Source organism: Marmota flaviventris, chromosome 8, assembly GCF_047511675.1.
Source record: "Marmota flaviventris isolate mMarFla1 chromosome 8, mMarFla1.hap1, whole genome shotgun sequence".
In the NCBI taxonomy this organism is placed as follows: domain Eukaryota; kingdom Metazoa; phylum Chordata; class Mammalia; order Rodentia; family Sciuridae; genus Marmota; species Marmota flaviventris.
The window spans coordinates 109,991,433-110,009,154 of NC_092505.1; the positions used below are offsets into that span (position 1 = coordinate 109,991,433).

At 49.1% G+C, this 17,722-nt stretch overlaps 1 protein-coding gene across 1 annotated transcript in view; it reads left to right on the plus strand.

Moving 5' to 3' along the window:
• The first annotated feature begins 956 nt into the window (after nucleotides 1-956).
• Nucleotides 957-17,722, plus strand: part of Arhgef26 (Rho guanine nucleotide exchange factor 26) — a 99,333-nt gene continuing 82,567 nt past the window's right edge. Inside the window, exons 1-3 of the mRNA XM_027934045.2 lie at nucleotides 957-2,052; nucleotides 3,283-3,322; nucleotides 6,616-6,761. Coding sequence (XP_027789846.2) covers nucleotides 1,030-2,052; nucleotides 3,283-3,322; nucleotides 6,616-6,761 — 1,209 coding nt within the window. The 5' untranslated portion in view covers nucleotides 957-1,029. The remainder of the gene's footprint in view (nucleotides 2,053-3,282; nucleotides 3,323-6,615; nucleotides 6,762-17,722) is intronic.

The following is a 17,722-nucleotide window of genomic DNA, read 5'->3' on the forward strand; positions in this document are numbered from 1 at the left end:
ATGGGCCAAGGAATTTAAAGCAGGGAGCTAAAGAATCAGATTTGTGTTCTATGTCCATCCGAATGCCAAGAGGGGCAGGGCTCTCCCAGAGCTCCGATTTTCAAGATTTTCAAGCTGAGACTCTCATTTCACAAATCCTATTAAGCGGTCAGTTCAAGTTTCCTCCGTGGAGACCCTCTGGGAGCGACGCAGGGCTCGGTGAACTGCACCGCAACAGGGCCCCCGTGGGTCCTCATTCTGTGCTCCCTGTCACGACCCGCCCTCCTGCTGGTTGCCTGCCGCTGCCGGCGCCGCCTCTGGCCACCTGCTGGTCGTCCCCAGCCACCGGCTGCACCGCGCTCAGGTGCGCACATTGGCTACCCAGTGGCGGGCGGACGCAGCGCGCGCGGGCCGGAAGACTCAGGCGGAGCCGGGTGGACACAGAGTGGGCGGGGCGGGGCGGTCCCGGGGAGGGGCCAAACTCGGAGGCGGGACCTGCGCCGCGGCGGCAGTGAAGCTCTGGCTGCGGCCGCTGCAGCGCTCGGTCCCTGACTCGGGCCACCCACCAGGCGGTGGTCGCCGCTCGGCCCCGGTCCCGCAAGTGCCCGAAGGCAAGTCCGGGCCGCTTGGACGCTGGGAACCCTCGGCGGGAGCGGACGGCCGGATGGCGGCGGAGGGGAGCGTCCCGCGGAGAGTTTCTCGAGAAGGCTGAACTCACCCCGAGTTGCTCGTGCCTTGGCTCGATCCCGGCGATTGGTGGAGGCGCGTTCCGTGCGGGTGGTCCTTGGGCGCGGGAGGGACGCGGAGGCGACGGGATCCCTCCGCCTGGGCGGCAGCCGGTTTTTCCCGGGGGCGCGCGGTGGCGGGCGCCGCTTTCGCCCGGGAAAGGGCGGTGGGCGCTGCGTCCGCGCCTCCGCAGGGTCCCCGCGCGCCGGGACTGGCCCGCCAGCGGGACCTGCCGGCCGCCTGGAGGAAAAACTCCGCAGTTTGTGTCTTCTTGGGCCGGCCCAGCCGGGGGTCGGCCCCCAGGGCTGACCGCGAGGCCCCGCCATGGACGGCGAGAGCGAGGTGGAGTTTTCCAGCAACGGCTTGACCCCTTTGTGGCGGAGGCGCTCGACCCCTCCGCCCCAGCTGCTGGCCCGCAGCAAGCCGAGGCCCCAGTCCTACCAGAGCCCCAGCGGGCTTCTGATCACCGACTTCCCGCTGGAGGAACGCATGGCGCCCCCCGTCCCGGCCGGCGGGACGGCGCCCCGGAGCCCGCTGCAGCCATGCACCCACGGGAAGGCGCGGACGGTCTCCCCGGACCTCAGAGCCGCCTCTCCTCGACTCCGTCGACCAGAGTCGCCCCAGGTCCCCAAATCGGCGGCGGGCGGCTACCCGAAACCCGCAGCAAATGGCGTGGCTGCCTCTCCCGCGCCACAGCCGCGCACGTCGAGCGCCCCCGGCCCCGGCCTCGAGCGGAGCCCCGCAGGCTGGAGCGCCCGCGTAGTGCCCTCGCCCACTTCCAATGGCCATGTGCCCAAGCACAACTCTCCTGGCTCCGGCTCGCAGTCCAGTCCGCCAGTTAAGGACCCCGACCGGGGGCCCTCGAAACTCTCTCCTGCGCCCCAGAAAAGGTCCTCAGAACAAAAACTCCCTCTCCAAAGGCTGCCCTCCCAGGAGAACGAGCTCCCCGAGAACCCCTCGGTGGTCTTGAGCACAAACAGCCCCGCTGCCCTCAAAGTGGGTAAGCAGCAGATCATCCCCAAAAGCTTGGCCTCGGAAATTAAACTAAGTAAATCCAACAGTCAGAACGTGGAACCGCATAAGAGGCTGCTCAAGGTGCGCAGCATGGTGGAGGGCATCGGAGCGCCCCTGAGCCACGCGGGGGAGGAGAGCGAGGTGGAGAACGACGTGGACAGCCCGGGCTCTCTGCGGAGGGGCCTGCGGTCCACCTCCTATCGCAGGGCCGTGGTCAGTGGCTTTGACTTTGACAGCCCTACCAACTCAAAGAAGAAGAACAGAATGTCCCAGCCTGTTTTGAAAGCAGTGATGGAAGACAGGGAGAAGTTTTCCAGCCTGGGAAGGATCAAGGTAAGAGCGGCGAGCGTCTCTGTCATTCATCATGCCAAAAGTGAAGGTGTCGGTGGGAGGAAACCAGAGTGATCGTGCCTTTTCGGTTCTGTTTCTGCTGTGGTAACCTGTGCACATCTTTGGCTTGCCTTTGTGCTGCTGGCAGGCACGGAATGCAGTTCCATGCAGTTTTGTGGGTAGAAGTGAAGCCCAGTCACTTTTTAAACTCTGGCAAAAATTGAGGGAAGGAAAAAAAAAATTACTGCTAATTAAATATTGACCCCAAAGTTCTGAGCCCTTTTAATGCCAAAGAGGGTGGGGAGTACTACTCTTGCCTGTGGCCCAGCTATGTGGTATCCCTTTAGAGGTGACGGTCACAGCCCATAATGGGAAATGCTAATTCTCTTTTGAGATAGTTGATTATTTTTCTTCTTTTACTTGTTTTGTGGATGGTGACCATATACTTGACATCAGTTAAAATGTGAATTCCAAAGTCTATCACTAAAACCATGAAAGACACAGTTTGTTACCCTTTTTGTTGCTCTTTTTTGTCATTACTGTCTTTAATTGTGTTTAATTCCTATTTTAAGCTCATGAATCCTTGAGTGCATTTAACACATGGGTAGCCCCAAACCTGAGATTTGGGTGTGTGGGATTGCTCCCTGATGTAGGCCTGGGAGTTGCAGTTAGTAACGGAGGGTCTACTGGGATGTAAAGACATAGGGAAACTAGAGAAGAATATTTTGGAGTGTGTGCTGCCTTCCCAGAAACAAGACCCATCTCAGTAATAGGGTGGAGATTCCTTTTGACAGACACATTTTTATATAGACTGGGCCCAGTCTATATAAATGTCACATATGTAATCATAAGCAAGCCTGTTTTGTTTTATAGTCCGTGGTCTTACGGAAAAGACATCACATAGCCTTCTCTGGGTTTTGTTGTCCAACTGTGTGAGTATAGCAGGGTTCTGGTCAACAGTACAGTGAATCACCAGTAGTGAAATGAGCTGAGCTGCCGGTCCTTGGAGGAGTCTCCCTCTGTTTTGACGGGGTGTGGGGGACATTATATTCATTTCTTCTACTGTTTGACTGAACTGTAGTTCTCATTTGAGTAAATTGCTTCTGCTGTGTGCTTTTGGAAATCTAATGATTGCAACAAGAGAGTACTTTTACTTAAAATAGCTGTATTTTCTATTTGGCTTATTCATACATAGTTTGCTGTTTTTTTTTTCTTCCTTTTCTTTTCTCTTAGAAAAAAATGCTGAAAGGACAAGGAACATTTGATGGGGAAGGTAAGTAAGCATTTAATTTTCCAGACTTCATAGCTGTTTCAATGTGGAATCTCAATTATAAGTTGAAATCCAACTGCAGGAACAAAAACACTCGAGATGAGAGATGGCCAGCTCCTTTCCAGATTATATAGAGTTCTGCACCAAGCTTTAATTTTTATCTAGTAATAACAGTGGTGAATGAAATTATTGACATTTTTAATAAAGTGATGACTTTTTCAGTAAATGTCTTGCAATTTTTCTCTAATTTGATTCCAGTTCATCTCTCTGAAAAAACAGAAATTAAGATCAAGCTCTGGCTTTTTAGTTAGAAATTCTGAGGTTGGCATTGACATCTGAAGCCATATTTCCTTTGGTCACATTTCCTTTGGCTCAATAGTCTTTCCCCCATATTTCCACATTTTATTTTCATTTCTGACTTCCTGTTTCCTTATTAAAGTTTTCATTTGGGAACATCTAACTCTCCTGGCTGTCAAAATGTATTATTAAGAATTTGTAACCCATATAGTATTTTTTTTTTTTTTTTAAGGATTTCAGAAACAAAAGCGGCTTGAGCCAGGTGTCCAAATCCTAATCAGATTAGGGTTCTTTCTGTAAATAGGTGGGTCCGGTGTCAGCCAACTGGCAGGGCTTGAGCAGATCAGATCCAGCACGGCCCTCATGGGGCACAAGGGTCCTGGAGATAGTGAGACCACTTATCTTCTGTCATGCCTTGAATGCTGAGTGTGCCCAGCATCTAAAACAGAGAGGAAGGCTCTGCCTGGAAGTTCGTGTATACCACCCAGAGTTGTAAGTGGATGAGCTTGGGTGATTACAGAACATTCTCCTTATGTAATTTTTTCTTTTGTATGTTTGTGTGTGTGTGTGTGAGAGAGAGAGATACTGGGGATTGAACCCAGGTGCACTCTAGCACTAAGCTACCTACATTTCCAGCCTTCTTTATTTTTTTTTATTTTGAGACAGGTCCTCACTACATTGCCCTGGCTGGCCTGGAACTTGCAATCCTCCTGCCTCAGCCTCCCCAGTCACTGGAATTACAGGCATGTGCCACTGTGCCCAGCAGCCTGTATACTTTCTAGAAAGTTGGGTTTGACATTGTAACATTTAAAAAGGACTAATTTATAAAATCTTCTCATCGTACCAATCTTATTAGAGAACAATTGCTATGTGGAGAAGAAACCCAGGTATAGTGTATTAGCTAGTAAAAGTTCATTTCTCTGATTTCATAATTGAGGAAACTGGAGACACAGAGCTTTATCAGCTTGTGCCCTGTGCCACAGCTGGTAGTAGCCAGTACTAGGTAGCAGGTTCTGCCTCTTGTACCACTGCGGATATGAGGTGAGCAGGGCACCTGTCCAACACCTACCCAGGGAGGGGCTTCACATCTTCTGAAATTTGATATTGATGGTGTGATCTTTGCCTCAGCTCCATTTTTTGAGGTTTTTAAAAATCAGAGGGCAGATCATCATTGTCACCAGCTTTATCCTATTTCCTTTCACAAAAAGCTGTTTCTTGCCACTTCTCATATGCGCACACAAAGAATGCAGGATTCTCAACAGTTAATTAGGAGCCAGTCTGCAGATCAGGAGGTGGTGTGCTCCAGCGTGAGAACCTGTGACACTGGGTTTCTGTCCTCCTGCTTCTGCTCATCAGTTGAGTGACACTGAATGAGAACCTTATCCTCACTGAGCCCCAGTTTCATCCTGTGTGAATTGAGTGTAAGATTCCTGTTGTCATGTTGAGTGAGAAGGAATGGGACTCCCATCAACAAGGCTAGGCACAGACCCTCTGCCAGCCACTAAGTGCTTTCAAGCCTCGGGGGGGGGGGGGGGGGGGGGGGGGGGGGGAACCAGTTTTACATACCTGTTTCTCCTGTGCAGAAGACTGAAACTAAAATCTTGCTTAGACCCCAGCTACTTAAGACAGTGCCTGGGGGCTGTCTGCAGTTGGTAGGAGAAGAGGCAGGTATTTGCTTGACTTGGTAGAAAAGAAAGCCTTTCAAATTCCCTGGGCCCCAAGCCACACTCACAGTCATCCCCACTGAACTTGAATCTCTTCTGGTGTTCCCATCTCCTGCGTCCCAGTCGTGGGACCTGAAGACCTAGGAATGTCCTTGATGCCTCCCTTTCTGTGTCCCATGTCCAGGCTATCGCCCATCCTTCTTGACCACACAGCCCAGGTCGCCATCAGCAGTGATACCCCTAAAGCATCCTGGCTAGTCTCTGGGGTAGTCAGTGCTGCTCTGCAGTCTAAGCAGGCTTTCCTCCAGCGGCTCCATTGTATTCTGCACAGTGTGAAAGAAACTCGGTCCTTTTGTACTCTGGGTCAAACCCAGCTCTCTGACACTGCTGTAAAGCCCTGCGTGATTTGGACTGTTTGGCTGGTCTCTGTAAACCCTCCTTGCACAGTGTGACTCCTAGGCAAGCCGCCGACCCATCTTATTGACCCCCTTTAGTGATTTTGAGGTGTTGTTTCCTCTTGCTCCAGAGCCTGGCCTCCCTGCTCCTCCCGCATGCTGACCTACCAAGCAGACTCACCCCAGAGCCTTTGTCCTTGCTGTTCCTCTGGTGAGATGCTCTTTCCCAGCTGTAGTGTGGCTTGCTTTCTCTCTCTTTTATGCCTTGGATTAAATGTCACCTGTGTGAGGCCTTCCTAAACCACCTTACTTAAAATCTGCATATTGTTTTCCCAGCATTTCCTACCCCCTTTCATGTTTTATTTTTCTGCATGACAACTACTTCAGAAATCCTGTAGCAGTTACTTGCTTGCGCATTGCAGGGCTCTCTCACTTTAATGTCAGCTCCATGAAGATTGAGATTTTTGAAGAAATCTTTGTTCCTTGTTGTAGACCTGCCAGTTGCTGGTGCCCATGGGCTTTGTGTAAATGCCAGTTGAGTGTGTAGATGCATGAGTGAACAGGACTGTTTTCTTACTAAATCAGCTCACCTGGGCGTCTTGTTTTCCATTTTACCGTCAGACCCCAGTGCTGGGTAGATGACAGTGAGCAGGTGAATGAACGGTGGTGGACCTTGGAGAATGCACGGTTCATGCATCAACCTGACATGAGTAAAGTGACCTAAGAGACTGTTTTCCATGAGTCATGGACAGGGATATGGAAACTGGCTTCAGTTGGAATGTCATGTATTTTTCTTCAGTGACAAATCGGCTTTTTTTTTTTTTTTTTTTAATCTGTTGTTGATTAGACCAGAGACCAAGTGGTGTGAAATTTGGAGGTTTGTTTAGAACAGTAGTAGTGATTGGGGCAGCAGTGACACTTCGGGCTTTTTTTCTTGTAGAAAATGCGGTCCTGTATCAGAACTACAAAGAGAAGGCTCTGGACATTGATTCTGATGAAGAGTCGGAGCCCCGAGAACAGAAGTCGGAGGAGAGGCTTGTGATTCACCATAAGCCACTGAGGTCCACCTGGAGCCAGCTCTCTGCGGTAAGTGTCCATCTGCTGTCCCTTCTGAGAGGGGGAAACCATTGTGGAGATTTGCAGCGGCATGGCCTTTACTCTGCCTGTCCGTGATCCCAGATCTCTAAGGAGAAGGACCTTGCAGATTGGGAAATGTCTCTCGAAACTCCACAGGCGATAGTGAGAATGCGAACTTTGAACAGGAAAATTAGGTCTTGATAAGGCGAGGAGCCTCAGGACTAGGGTTCTGTGGACTCTGGAAGCTTTCTACACTGTATCTTTTCTTCCTTGTTTCTGTACAGTGTATATGTGGTGATAATTCAGTGCTTCCTGAGCTTTGTCATAATCATGGCTGTCCTCATGTATATGTGCATCTGCATGTATGCTTGTCTATACTTGTATACATGTGTGTTGCGTAGCTGTATGTATGTATATGAATTACCTATGCAAAATAGGATACTTATTACAGTTCTTCCTTGGACATCTCATTTGAAATAGACACATCTATATTTTCTTAAGGTTAATTAATGAATGTTCCATCTTTGTTTTTCTCTGCCTTTGGTACTAGAGATTAACCCAGGGGCACTCAGCTGCTGAGCCACATCCCCAGCCCTATGTTTTATTTAAAGACAGGGGCTTGCTGAGTTGCTTAGGGCCTTGCTAAGTTGCTGAGGCTGGCTTTGAACTCGTTATCCTCCTGCCTCAGCCTCTGAGCTGCTGAAGTTAGCGGTGTCTGCTACCACACCTGGCTGAATGTTTCATCGTGTGTGTGTGTGTGTGTGTGTGTGTGTGTGTGTGTATCTGACACTTACTTTTGGGTTGATGAGTAATTTCTCCTTTTTGCATCAAACATCTTTTTGCCATAATTTATTTTCCTCCTAGCTTACAGAATGTGGCAGTGTGATGCCTGATTCATCTGATGGGTTTGGGCAAAGCATTTGTGGAGATCTAATGCATTTGCAAGTTGATAGTGCTTGGCTGGCTTGGGCCGTGGGAACATGACATCAGAAACAAGCCTGCTCACCCCCAGAGTCCTCAGGCACTGTCCTGGCAGAGACCATGCTCTCCTGAGCTGCAGTGACGGTCGCTCACCACCAGGAATCTCATGTACTTAGGGAACCCACCAGTATAGGAAGAGGACTCATGTCTTAAGCCGTACAGCCAGGGCCGTGACCATGCGTCAATACTAATGGTGGGGACAGCTTCTTGTTCCATCCGCCATCCCTCTTCCAACTGATATTAGTATTGAAAATTGTATAAACCAAGTCCTATCTCCCTCCTACCTCCCAATTTTGTTCTAAGAAGAGTCTGGTGCCCCCAAGGTAGCAGGCGTATGGATGAGTGGTGCTGTGGTGTGGGGTCCTGAGAGCCATAGGGCTGCGGTGGGCAGGCCTTGCATAAATCCAGCAGCTCCTGCCTAGCTCAGCCTAGGTCCATACTGGGGAGCCATGTTGCTAGGTCTTCGGGCCCAGAAATCTGTACTTTGATGAGTATCTGCTTCCAAGTTTTAAAGAAATGTTGTGTGAACATAGCAAAATGTCTTGGCTCTTTGCTAAGAGTTTGCAGACTTGGCTCTTTGCTAAGATTTTGCAGTTTCTGTGGTGTTTTATGATTTGTTTGTGGTGAGGTGGTAACACCTATCCACAGAATTGGTGTATTAGGCAGCTCAAAGCGGACAGTCATGGTCTGTGTGGCGCATCTTGTAGAGGACATGGACAGGGCTGCTCTCTTGCCTTCTCTGGCAGCAGCTGAGTGTGTTAGCATCGGCCTTTGAGTGGCAGCTGCACTCTGGGCCGGCCTAGCTGCAGCACTGACAGCGAGGCTGGCACAGGTATGCCTCCTGGAGTCTGCTGTTCTTTAGTAAGCACGTGCGGTGCAGCTGGACGTCCTGTGGGCGTGTGTTTTCACTTGGGAAAGGGCCAACCAGCTGATGTGCCTTCTGAGGACAAAGTTGGTTTCAAGGAGCTCTCTCAAGGTAAAGTGTAAAATGACAAAGCAGGCCGTCCCATGGGTACACATGTACCTTGGATTTGAGTGTTCCCAATTGGATTCGAGTGTTTGTTGTGTTGTTTTGGCACTTCGTTTCATCAAAGCAGTGTGATTGGACTTTGTCACCTAACATTGCTGAAGTATCTACCTGCATTTCCTTTGTGTTTTTTACATCTCCTTTCACATAAATTTTACCTTAGTTTGTTATCAGGTATTTGACATATACAGAAAAGTAATAAATAAAGGTAAAAAGTAATAAGTAGAGGTCATCGATGGCTGTACTCACCCCCCAGGTTGAACACATCCTCACAGTTTAACCTGTTTTCTTTGGGCTCCACCGGGGTTTTAGACAGACCAGCTTAGCAGCCTGTGCTCCTCTCTCCTTTCCTCCTCTTTGCCTTCCCAGAGGGAATCACCATACTGGAGTTCTCCTCTGTCCTTCCCATATGTTTTTTCTGTCCACCAAGAAGGTGCAACCAGCTCTCGGTGTTAGGATAGTAGATATTTTAATGCCCAAATACAGCTGTCCATTAGTAAGTGTGCAGGTTGCAGTTAGGGCCCTAAAGAGAGGCCGCTTGGCAAATGATTAACAACCCCAGCTGTGCCTTACACGCGATCAGCACCTCCACCTTCCTGCCTGAGCTGATTCCCTAATCCCTCCATGGAGAGGACCTGCAGCATTGAGAGCTGGCCTCAGAAGGCTTCTGCTGTCCATGTGTTTCTGCATCACCCTTCTACCCTTCCATGCTTTACTTTTAATATATCAAATTGGTGGGGTTAGGGTTAATCTTTTTTTTTTTTTTTTTGTACTGAGGCTTGAACACAGGGGTACTTAATCACAGAGCCACATCCCCAGCCCTTTTTATATTTTATTTAGAGACAGGGTTTTGCTGAGTTGCTTAGTGCCTCACTAAGTTGCTGAGGCTGGCTTTGAACTCGAGATCCTCCTGCCTCAGCCTCCCGAGCCACAGGGATTATAGGAATGGGGTATTGTGCCCAGCTAGGGTTAATCTTTTATATGTTGCTTTAATACAGAACTCTTTTTTGAGTAAGGCCTTGCCCCACAAAGAGAGTAGGACAAGAGGTTTCTGCACATCTTGACTTCCTGCTTGGTCAGGAGTGGGTGACAGCAAGTGTACATTAGCCACGGTTGATTATTTTCTAAAAAATCTCTTGTCTTTATTGCAAACACCTTCTTATCAGTTGACTGTAAGAAGCTTCACCCCTCTAGAGACTCTTGATGTTATGGCTGTTACATAAGGTCCTGAAGCCTTCCTTTTGTCGTGTAACTTAGCTGTTTGTTTATATGTCTCCTTTGGTTTCATTGGACAGTGCCAGGTAGGGCAGGGACCAGCCACACAGGTGACAGACGGTTCCCATTTACAGTGTTGCAACAGGTGTAACTGTCGTGGTCATCTAGGAGGAAGGGAGGAGTAGCTGTGTCAGAGAGGCATTTAATGGGGCCTCAGCAGAGTTCTGGAGTAGATAGGATCGCTATTCTGGAGTGGATAGGATCATGGAGTGGATAGGATCATGGGGACTCTGTCATGCTGTGTCTCTGCCAGCAGACCCTCCAGGTAGAGGTGGGATGTTCTCTTGTGATCAGGAGAGCAGCCTGGGCTCCCAGATCTCACTGGATGGGGACAGGCTCTCTCTTTGCCACACGATTGCCAAAGCATATAGATCTAGTCTTGGAAGCCAGGACGTCCTTTCCCGCGGGGAAGGCAGCTCCGTGCGCTGTGCTCTGGGCCTCGGGCAACACAGGGGTGTTTGAAATTCCTGGCGTGGTCCTGGCTCCTGGGTTGTGGCTGGGTGATTGTGGAAGGGATTTGAGGTTTTGAACTTGGGAGTCATTTTTTTTACCTCGGAAAATGATTACCTGGCATTGTGCCTGGACCCAAGGAACCTGCCGCACAGGTGAATCGCCCAGTGACTCACCTAAATCAGCACATGGGGACTAAGCCAGCAGTTCTTGGACCTCTGGGAGAAGCTTGTGGGTTTAAAGAAAAGTCTCGATTGTGTTCGCCAGGGCTGGAACACTGGGCGCTGCCCCAGTGCCGCCAGGTGTTCAGCCAGCGGGGACCTGGGTGACAAGTGAGCTTCAGGTTCCCAGAGCCCATCCTCTGAAGGGACCCGGAAGTGTGGAGATCGTCCTCTTCACGTGGGAAGATTTTGCCTGGAGAGCTTTCTTTGTGGTTTCCTTGTCCCATCCCCCCCACTGAGAAATGCTGTCCTGAAGCCCGTGTTTGCTGGTTCTCAGTGGCAGTGCCAGGTGCAGGCTCACTCAGTTGTGCCCTAACCATGGTTATTTGCCATGGGGCGTGTTTGTGTACTTTCTGTCACCTTGAAATGCCGGGTACCTTTGGAGAGGGTGTCCAGGCTCCAGAGGCCTGGGCAGAGACGCGGGCACACTTTCCACACCTAATATAGTCATCCCCTCCCATCCTGGGGCACTTGCTGACGTGGGCTTTGTGGGCGATCTTAAATCATCTCGAAGGGTTCTTCAGCTGACTGTAGATTTTGGACTCCTCCGTGTGTGTGTGTGGGGGGGGGGGGCGGTATATATTTTCATCAGCACCTAGGAGCCGAACATAGCATGGCTGACGGTGTCGTGTGAGATCTGGAACAAGCCCCCTGGTCTCTTGCATCCTGAACTCAGCTCTTCAAGGCACAGAATTTACCTTTGGGAACATTTCTGGAACTTGCAGAATGAGAAAGGAAGAATTTTAAAACACGGGAATATAATTCCACTCAGCTCAAAATAAAACATACACTTTGGAGTCTTGCAGTTCAATCTGATGGCATTTATTTTAGAAATTCTACTCTGTGAAAGGCACAGTTTTGCTAAAAAATCAGAGCTTGACAAATGTAACCAACCTGAATATCATTCCCTTTGCAGAAATGCTGAATGCACTTAGAGGTCATAGAAAACTTTCATTTTTTTTTTTTTCCTAAATTTTCACTCTTGTGTGAATATTTACTTGTTCATTGTCTTGTTGTTTAAAATAGTTACTTCTGCAGTAATAAAAATTTTCATTTACAGTCTTACAACACAGCAATCTCACAAAGCTATTTTTTTCCATTTTAGGTGGTGATTAATGCCTTTTATTATATCCTTTGTGTTTAAAATATAGAAAATGTTCTCATTTTCCATGTCTGGCCTACTTTTAGACTCGTGGTTTAAGCAGTTGGGCTGAACTTTCAGCCCACACTTTCAGGCTGGACGTGGGACTTTGGAAATGCTTGGCTTATCCATAGCAATGGAGTCCTCGTGCCTAGACCTGAGGCCCTAACCGAGGTCCTTTCTGGCTGAGAGGTGAAGAAAGAGGACGGCCAGCTCTGGGCCAGGTGCCAGGCTCTGTGTGGTTTTGCCTTTTCAATGTAATTAGATTGTGCTATTCTCTTAACATCTTTGAGAATTAACTTTGACTTACGTAACGAAACAGGCTGTGTCCTCCATGTAGAGAAGAATTCAAATAATTTGGATAAGACTAAAGCCTCCTGTCATCCTGACTACCATCCCGCCCTACCTCTGTTCCCTGTAGATAATGCTGTTCTCAGTCTACATCAGTCTCCTCAAAATTCATGTATGTGTACTTAAGAAAAAATGTAAATTCATGTATTTATATAAGTAATGTACAGATCATTTATTATACATAACTTTTTTTCCAGTTTTGGGGATTGAACCCAGGGGCGTTCTACCACTGAACTTATTCACAATCATTCTAAAATATGTTTTTATTCTAAGATAGGGCTGACTGAGTTGCCCAGGCTGGCCTTGAACTTGCAATCCTCCTGCTCAGCTTCCTGCATTGCTGGTCTTACAGCCACCACGCCTGGCTCAGCACTTGCTTTTTCGGGTCTTTGTCTGAGCTACAGTGTTATAATTGTGCACTTTCCTGTTTGATGGGTGTACTTAGTCATCTTTCTTTTGTGGGGGTGGTTATATAGGCTTTGAGACTCAAAATATGAACCATGCACCTTTTTTTTAAAAACAAAGTTCACATAAATATATGTATTTATCTGTTTAGTTTCAGTCTGCGGTTATTTTTTTCTTGACTTCATCTCCAAGTACCAGAATCCCTTTACCATAGCTGTGTGTGTTGGGTGCAGTCTTTGATGTTCATACCATCTTGAAAAGTTTTCTTTGGACTGTAACTCAGTGGTGAGTACCTGCTTCACATGCATGAGGCCTGGGTTCAATCCCCAGCACCAAAAAGAAAAGTTTTTTTCTTAATCTCAATCACAGCAGCATTGAATTTTACATATCTGTCTGAAAAACAGAGATCAAGAACGAAACAACTCTGATTGGACTCAGTTTTTAAGGGCAGCACATACAGGACTCACATTACAGATCATCTGAGAGATGGGCTGTGTGTCCGAGTGATTGACGAGTGACCTCGTCACTCTTCAAGTCTCCATCCAGGGCCTGCTGCCCAAAGCCCTGTGCTGGGCACTGGAGACTGAAGGACTGGCTCACCTTGCTGTCAGGAGTGGTGACTCAGACATCACCTGTCACGAGCAGAGGCAGAGCTACAGCTACAGGAGCACTGGGAGGGACATGCAGGTGCTGCCGTAAGGTCCTGTGGGGGAGGAGCACCTGTCTGGGAAAGGTGCTGTCAGTGTCAAAAGAAGGACATCATCGGCCACCTGAGGTGTCCAGATGGAGAACTCCTAGGCTGAGATGCCGTGTGCACCAGCCCCCAGCGGGGACAGTGGGTGGGAGGAGCTGGAGTAAGGTTGGCTCCTACAGCTGGATGCCCATGGAAGCTCCCCTGTTCCTCTCATTTCTGGACAGTGGATGGTCCAAGCTCTGTCCTCCACCAGGTTCTGTGATCTGCACCTGTCATCTCCTCAGCCTGTGGCTGTCAATACACGCCTGTGACTCCCCCAACCTCTTACTGTGAAATCAAATTGAACTGTGGACTCAGTCTACCTAGATTTAACTCTTGGGCAGGGGGACAGGATGCAGTGGAAACCAAAAGCAGCCCAGTCGGCAAGAGAACAGCGTGTTCAGATACCCACAGAGCAGGCCCGGGTGCTTCAGGAGCTCCCAGTGGCCAAGAAGGGCCCCAAAACACGGAGCCTTGGATCGTGGCTTCCATCTGTTGGGTGTGTTTGCCCTCTTGACCTTAAAGTGGCCTCTCCCTGGGTCTCCTCCCTTTGTCCAGTGATGGTACTGATTCTCAGGGCCTCCTGTGCACCCGGCTGGCCTCATAATGGTGGGAGAGCATCAGTGGCATGAAAATTGCTAAGGAACCTTTAAATATGGAATTAGTCTTTAAAAATTTGTTACTTGAATTTTGGGGTTTTATTTGGAAGAATTATAGCCTGCTGATGTTCTAGGTGATGAGTCTGTACTGCTTTTAGATTATTAGGATATTTGTTCCCTGTATTTCTGTTATTTGAGACAGTAAGAAGGGTGAGGTAAGTGGACGGTGGCAAGTGTTAGTGCCAGGAACAAACTTACAGCTTCACCCCCTTAATGCTGGCGATTCCCTGCCCTCCGCCCGGCTGTGGCAACAGCCATGGAGCCACTCTTACTCTGTGTGGCAGGGGGACCCTTCTTCTGGTAGTGGTGGCCAAAGGAGCAGGTTTCTGTCTGCCCAGCAGAGCAACAGGGAGCCCTTCTGTCCATGGGGTCAGAGTCTCTGTGTGAGCAGGCAGGCAGGGACTGGCCTGCAGGAGGGCGGAAGCTGGGGGACCTGCCGGGGTCATCAAGGATTGATTGGTTTGCTGGCAGTTAAATGATTGACCTGGTCTTTGCAGAGGACTCATCACATGCTGGAGATCGTACATAACTGTTTTTCAGCCTCAGGATTAGTGTGCGAGGGCAGGTGCTCGTCTCTGCTTTGTATCAAGGCAGCTGAGACTCTGGGATGTTACGCCTGACCGCTGTCTTGCTTGTCCTGTTGTCTTAAGGTCCTAAGATGACCTGGAGAAGAGCCTCTGAAGATTCCTCAGAGAGTGGACACATGTGCTGAGGTCTCAGGAGGGCAGGCACTGTTGCCCTCAGTGACTCTCTGCCTTCTCGTGAATTGACTTCTTTCCCTTTTCTGTGTGTCTGCTCTTCCTTCTGAGAGCTCTTATGCACTAGTTTGACTTTCTACCACTTAGACTTGAGGTCAACAAACAGGGCCCTCCCTGTCTCTTGAACTGTCTTCTTGAATTGTCCATATTAAACGACCCACTTTCCTCATGAGAGAGAGGATTATTGGCTCAGCCACTTCCCCACTTAGGAGGTCACTAAAAATGTGTTGTCCTTGGGCCAGGTACTGCTCTGTTCTGGGTGGCTTGGGCCTCCGTGATGCACTGTGGTGTGGCACGTGGTAGCTGTGGGCAGGTTCTTTTGTATAAGTTGTGAACAAGCAGCTTTTGTTGCAGAGGTCTGTGGGACTATGCTAAGTGACCAAGACTGGTCGGCGTTTGCACATCAAGGCATGGGTGTTGCAACCTGGTCTACATCAGTGGCTTAGAATGAGGAATACATTTTATCACGTGTCCCCCGTATGTGGGTTCTAATGTGTATGTGGGTCCTAATGTGTATGTGGGTCCTAATGTGTATGTGGGTGCATGCTTGTGTGTGTGTTCAACAAAAGTTTGGCCAACAGAAATTACTGTCGATACTTGGAATGCATCATGATATTTTGTGTTCTAGGCTTTCTGTTTTGCTACTTTTGAAGAAATAACAGTCGGGGATCCGACTGTTATTTAGTTTGAAGAGTGCTAGTATCTGACTTTGAACCTCGCTTGTATTCTGCTGCCTTGCGGTGGATGGGCAGGTGACACAAACCTGAAACCCGCTGAACGCCATGAACTTAGAATGTGGTCCAGAAGACAACAGGGGTGAAGTGCCTATGGAGGGTTTTGGAAGACTGTGGGGCAGAGCTCCGAGAGAGCAGGGAGGGTCGGGAGCTGTCGGCCAGGAGCGTGCAGCAAAGCAGATGGGCCAGACAGGCAGAGGAGAAGCCGGGAACCAAAGCACAGCGCGTCCTAAGAGGAGCAGACAGGATGGTTCTGAGTTGCTGTCCAGGGCTGCAGACAGTGAGGTGATTCCTGTCCAGTGAGACCTCCATGCCTTATGCAGCTAATGGAAAGTTCCTTCTCCCTTGTTTTTCTGAAACAAGGTTTAGCTCAGGTTGGTTTTTACTGCAAACCTGAGAAAGTGACTTCACTGGCAATGCTGTTCTCCATCACTCCTTGTTTTGGATTCTGTCATTTCTGTGCATCTGCCGCTTTGTGAAAGTAACAGACAAAACCAGATGGGAGCCAGAGCGTCCTGCGGTCCCGTCCCACCTTTGCCCACAGGTGGTCTCTGCCAGAGCAGGACCTCAGCCCCTGTTGACTCAGGCCTGAGTGTGTGTCCGGGTGTCTCCTGGGCTCCGTCCCTCTCCTGGGCTCTATCCCCACTCTGCTCTGCTGCCTGTCACCCGTCATTCTCAGCACTGCCTCTGAAGCCCTTGCCTGGTCTGGACCTGTCTCAGAATCTCTCTCTCGTCACCTCCCTTTGCCTTTGCTGTATTCCTTCTGTCTGTGGCGGTCACCTCGCTGTTCCCAGCTTCCCCCTGGGTGACAGCAAAGAAGCACAGGTGCTGCTGAAGTCCTCGCCCGGCTCCACTCTGTGCCCTCTTTATCTAATTGTTTTTAAGAGAGGATGTAGAAACACTTCAGTTTTTGTCATTTAAATGACCCTTTTATTTCAAAGCCAAGACATATTTATTATAGGAAAATCAGAAACTACCAGTAAAGAAAAAGAAGAAAATTAAAATGAGTTGAAATCCCTACTTTGATCCAATCACTATTGACAATTGGGTAAATGACCTTTTAGATTTGTTTTGTTTTGTTTTTCCAAAATAGAGATTGTCTATTTTGTCTATTTGTTCCTTCCTTCCTTCCTTCCTTCCTTCCTTCCTTCTCTCTCTCTCTCTCTTTTTCTTTTTTTAATAGAGATTGCCTTTTTTTTTTAAAGCAAAAATTTAGTAGTTCAGGGACAGTTTTATTGCCTGGTTTTCCTATGGAGTGTCTTCACCTGAAGTTCTGTCTGTTTGTTCTCCGCACAGTGTTGTGGATGACTTCCGGTGTTGCTGAACTTCCTTCCTCACCTTTTTAAAGTGCACATACCCTTTTATCATGTAAGTGGGCGCTTGATTCTTTTAAGGATTTCACTGATGTTAGTCAGAAGCTTGTTTATCTTTTGAAGTTCTTTAGAAGAGCTGATTGAGTTCTTTAAGTAACGGTGTCTGCATGTCTGCATGCCGGTGGTGATGCAGATGCCCACTCAGCAGGGGGACCTGACAGCAGGCAGGCTGGCAGTGCTAGCCTCTGCCCGTTCCCAGTCTCTCGGCTGTAGCTGCCCTCAGGCTGGCCTGCACCTCCGTGGTTTATTAAATACTACGCTTTTTGGAACTGTTCATCTTTTATCACGTAACGTCATGGACTTGCCTCCTGCCCACAGCCATTCACTGTCACCCTGTTTGCTTCTTGGCATTGACTTTGCGCGTGTGAACCTCGATTCCCCAGCTGACTGCTGTGGGTCTGTGAGAGCCGCTTCTTGTGCTCATTTAGAGATGGAGAATGAATAAACCCAGGCTCAAGTTCAGTAGCCCAGAGAGTCAGAGAGATGAATTCATTTAGTAGGAGACATTTGAGGACCAACCTGAAAGTTAGATCCCCGGGGGCCCTGCTGCCAGCAGAGCGTCCCCCCTGCTGCGGGAACCAGGAGTGCACTGAGACACGGTTTTGGGGGTGTGCCTCAAGGGGACTTGATTCAGGGCAAGAGGAGCTGCAGATGATAACTCAGAAGTTTATACCAGCGTTTCAGAGGTCAGCGTGCTTCTGTAGTGAGGAGCTCAGGCCTGGCAGGGCCAGACAGGCTGGTCTGAGCGGCCGACTTGGCTGTGTCCATGTTCTTCACTTGTAACCGGGCACAGTAACACTCTCCTTGCAGGGTTCTGAGGCTCAGAGGCTTGGAAAGAACCGTATCTGGTGCACGGGAAGCC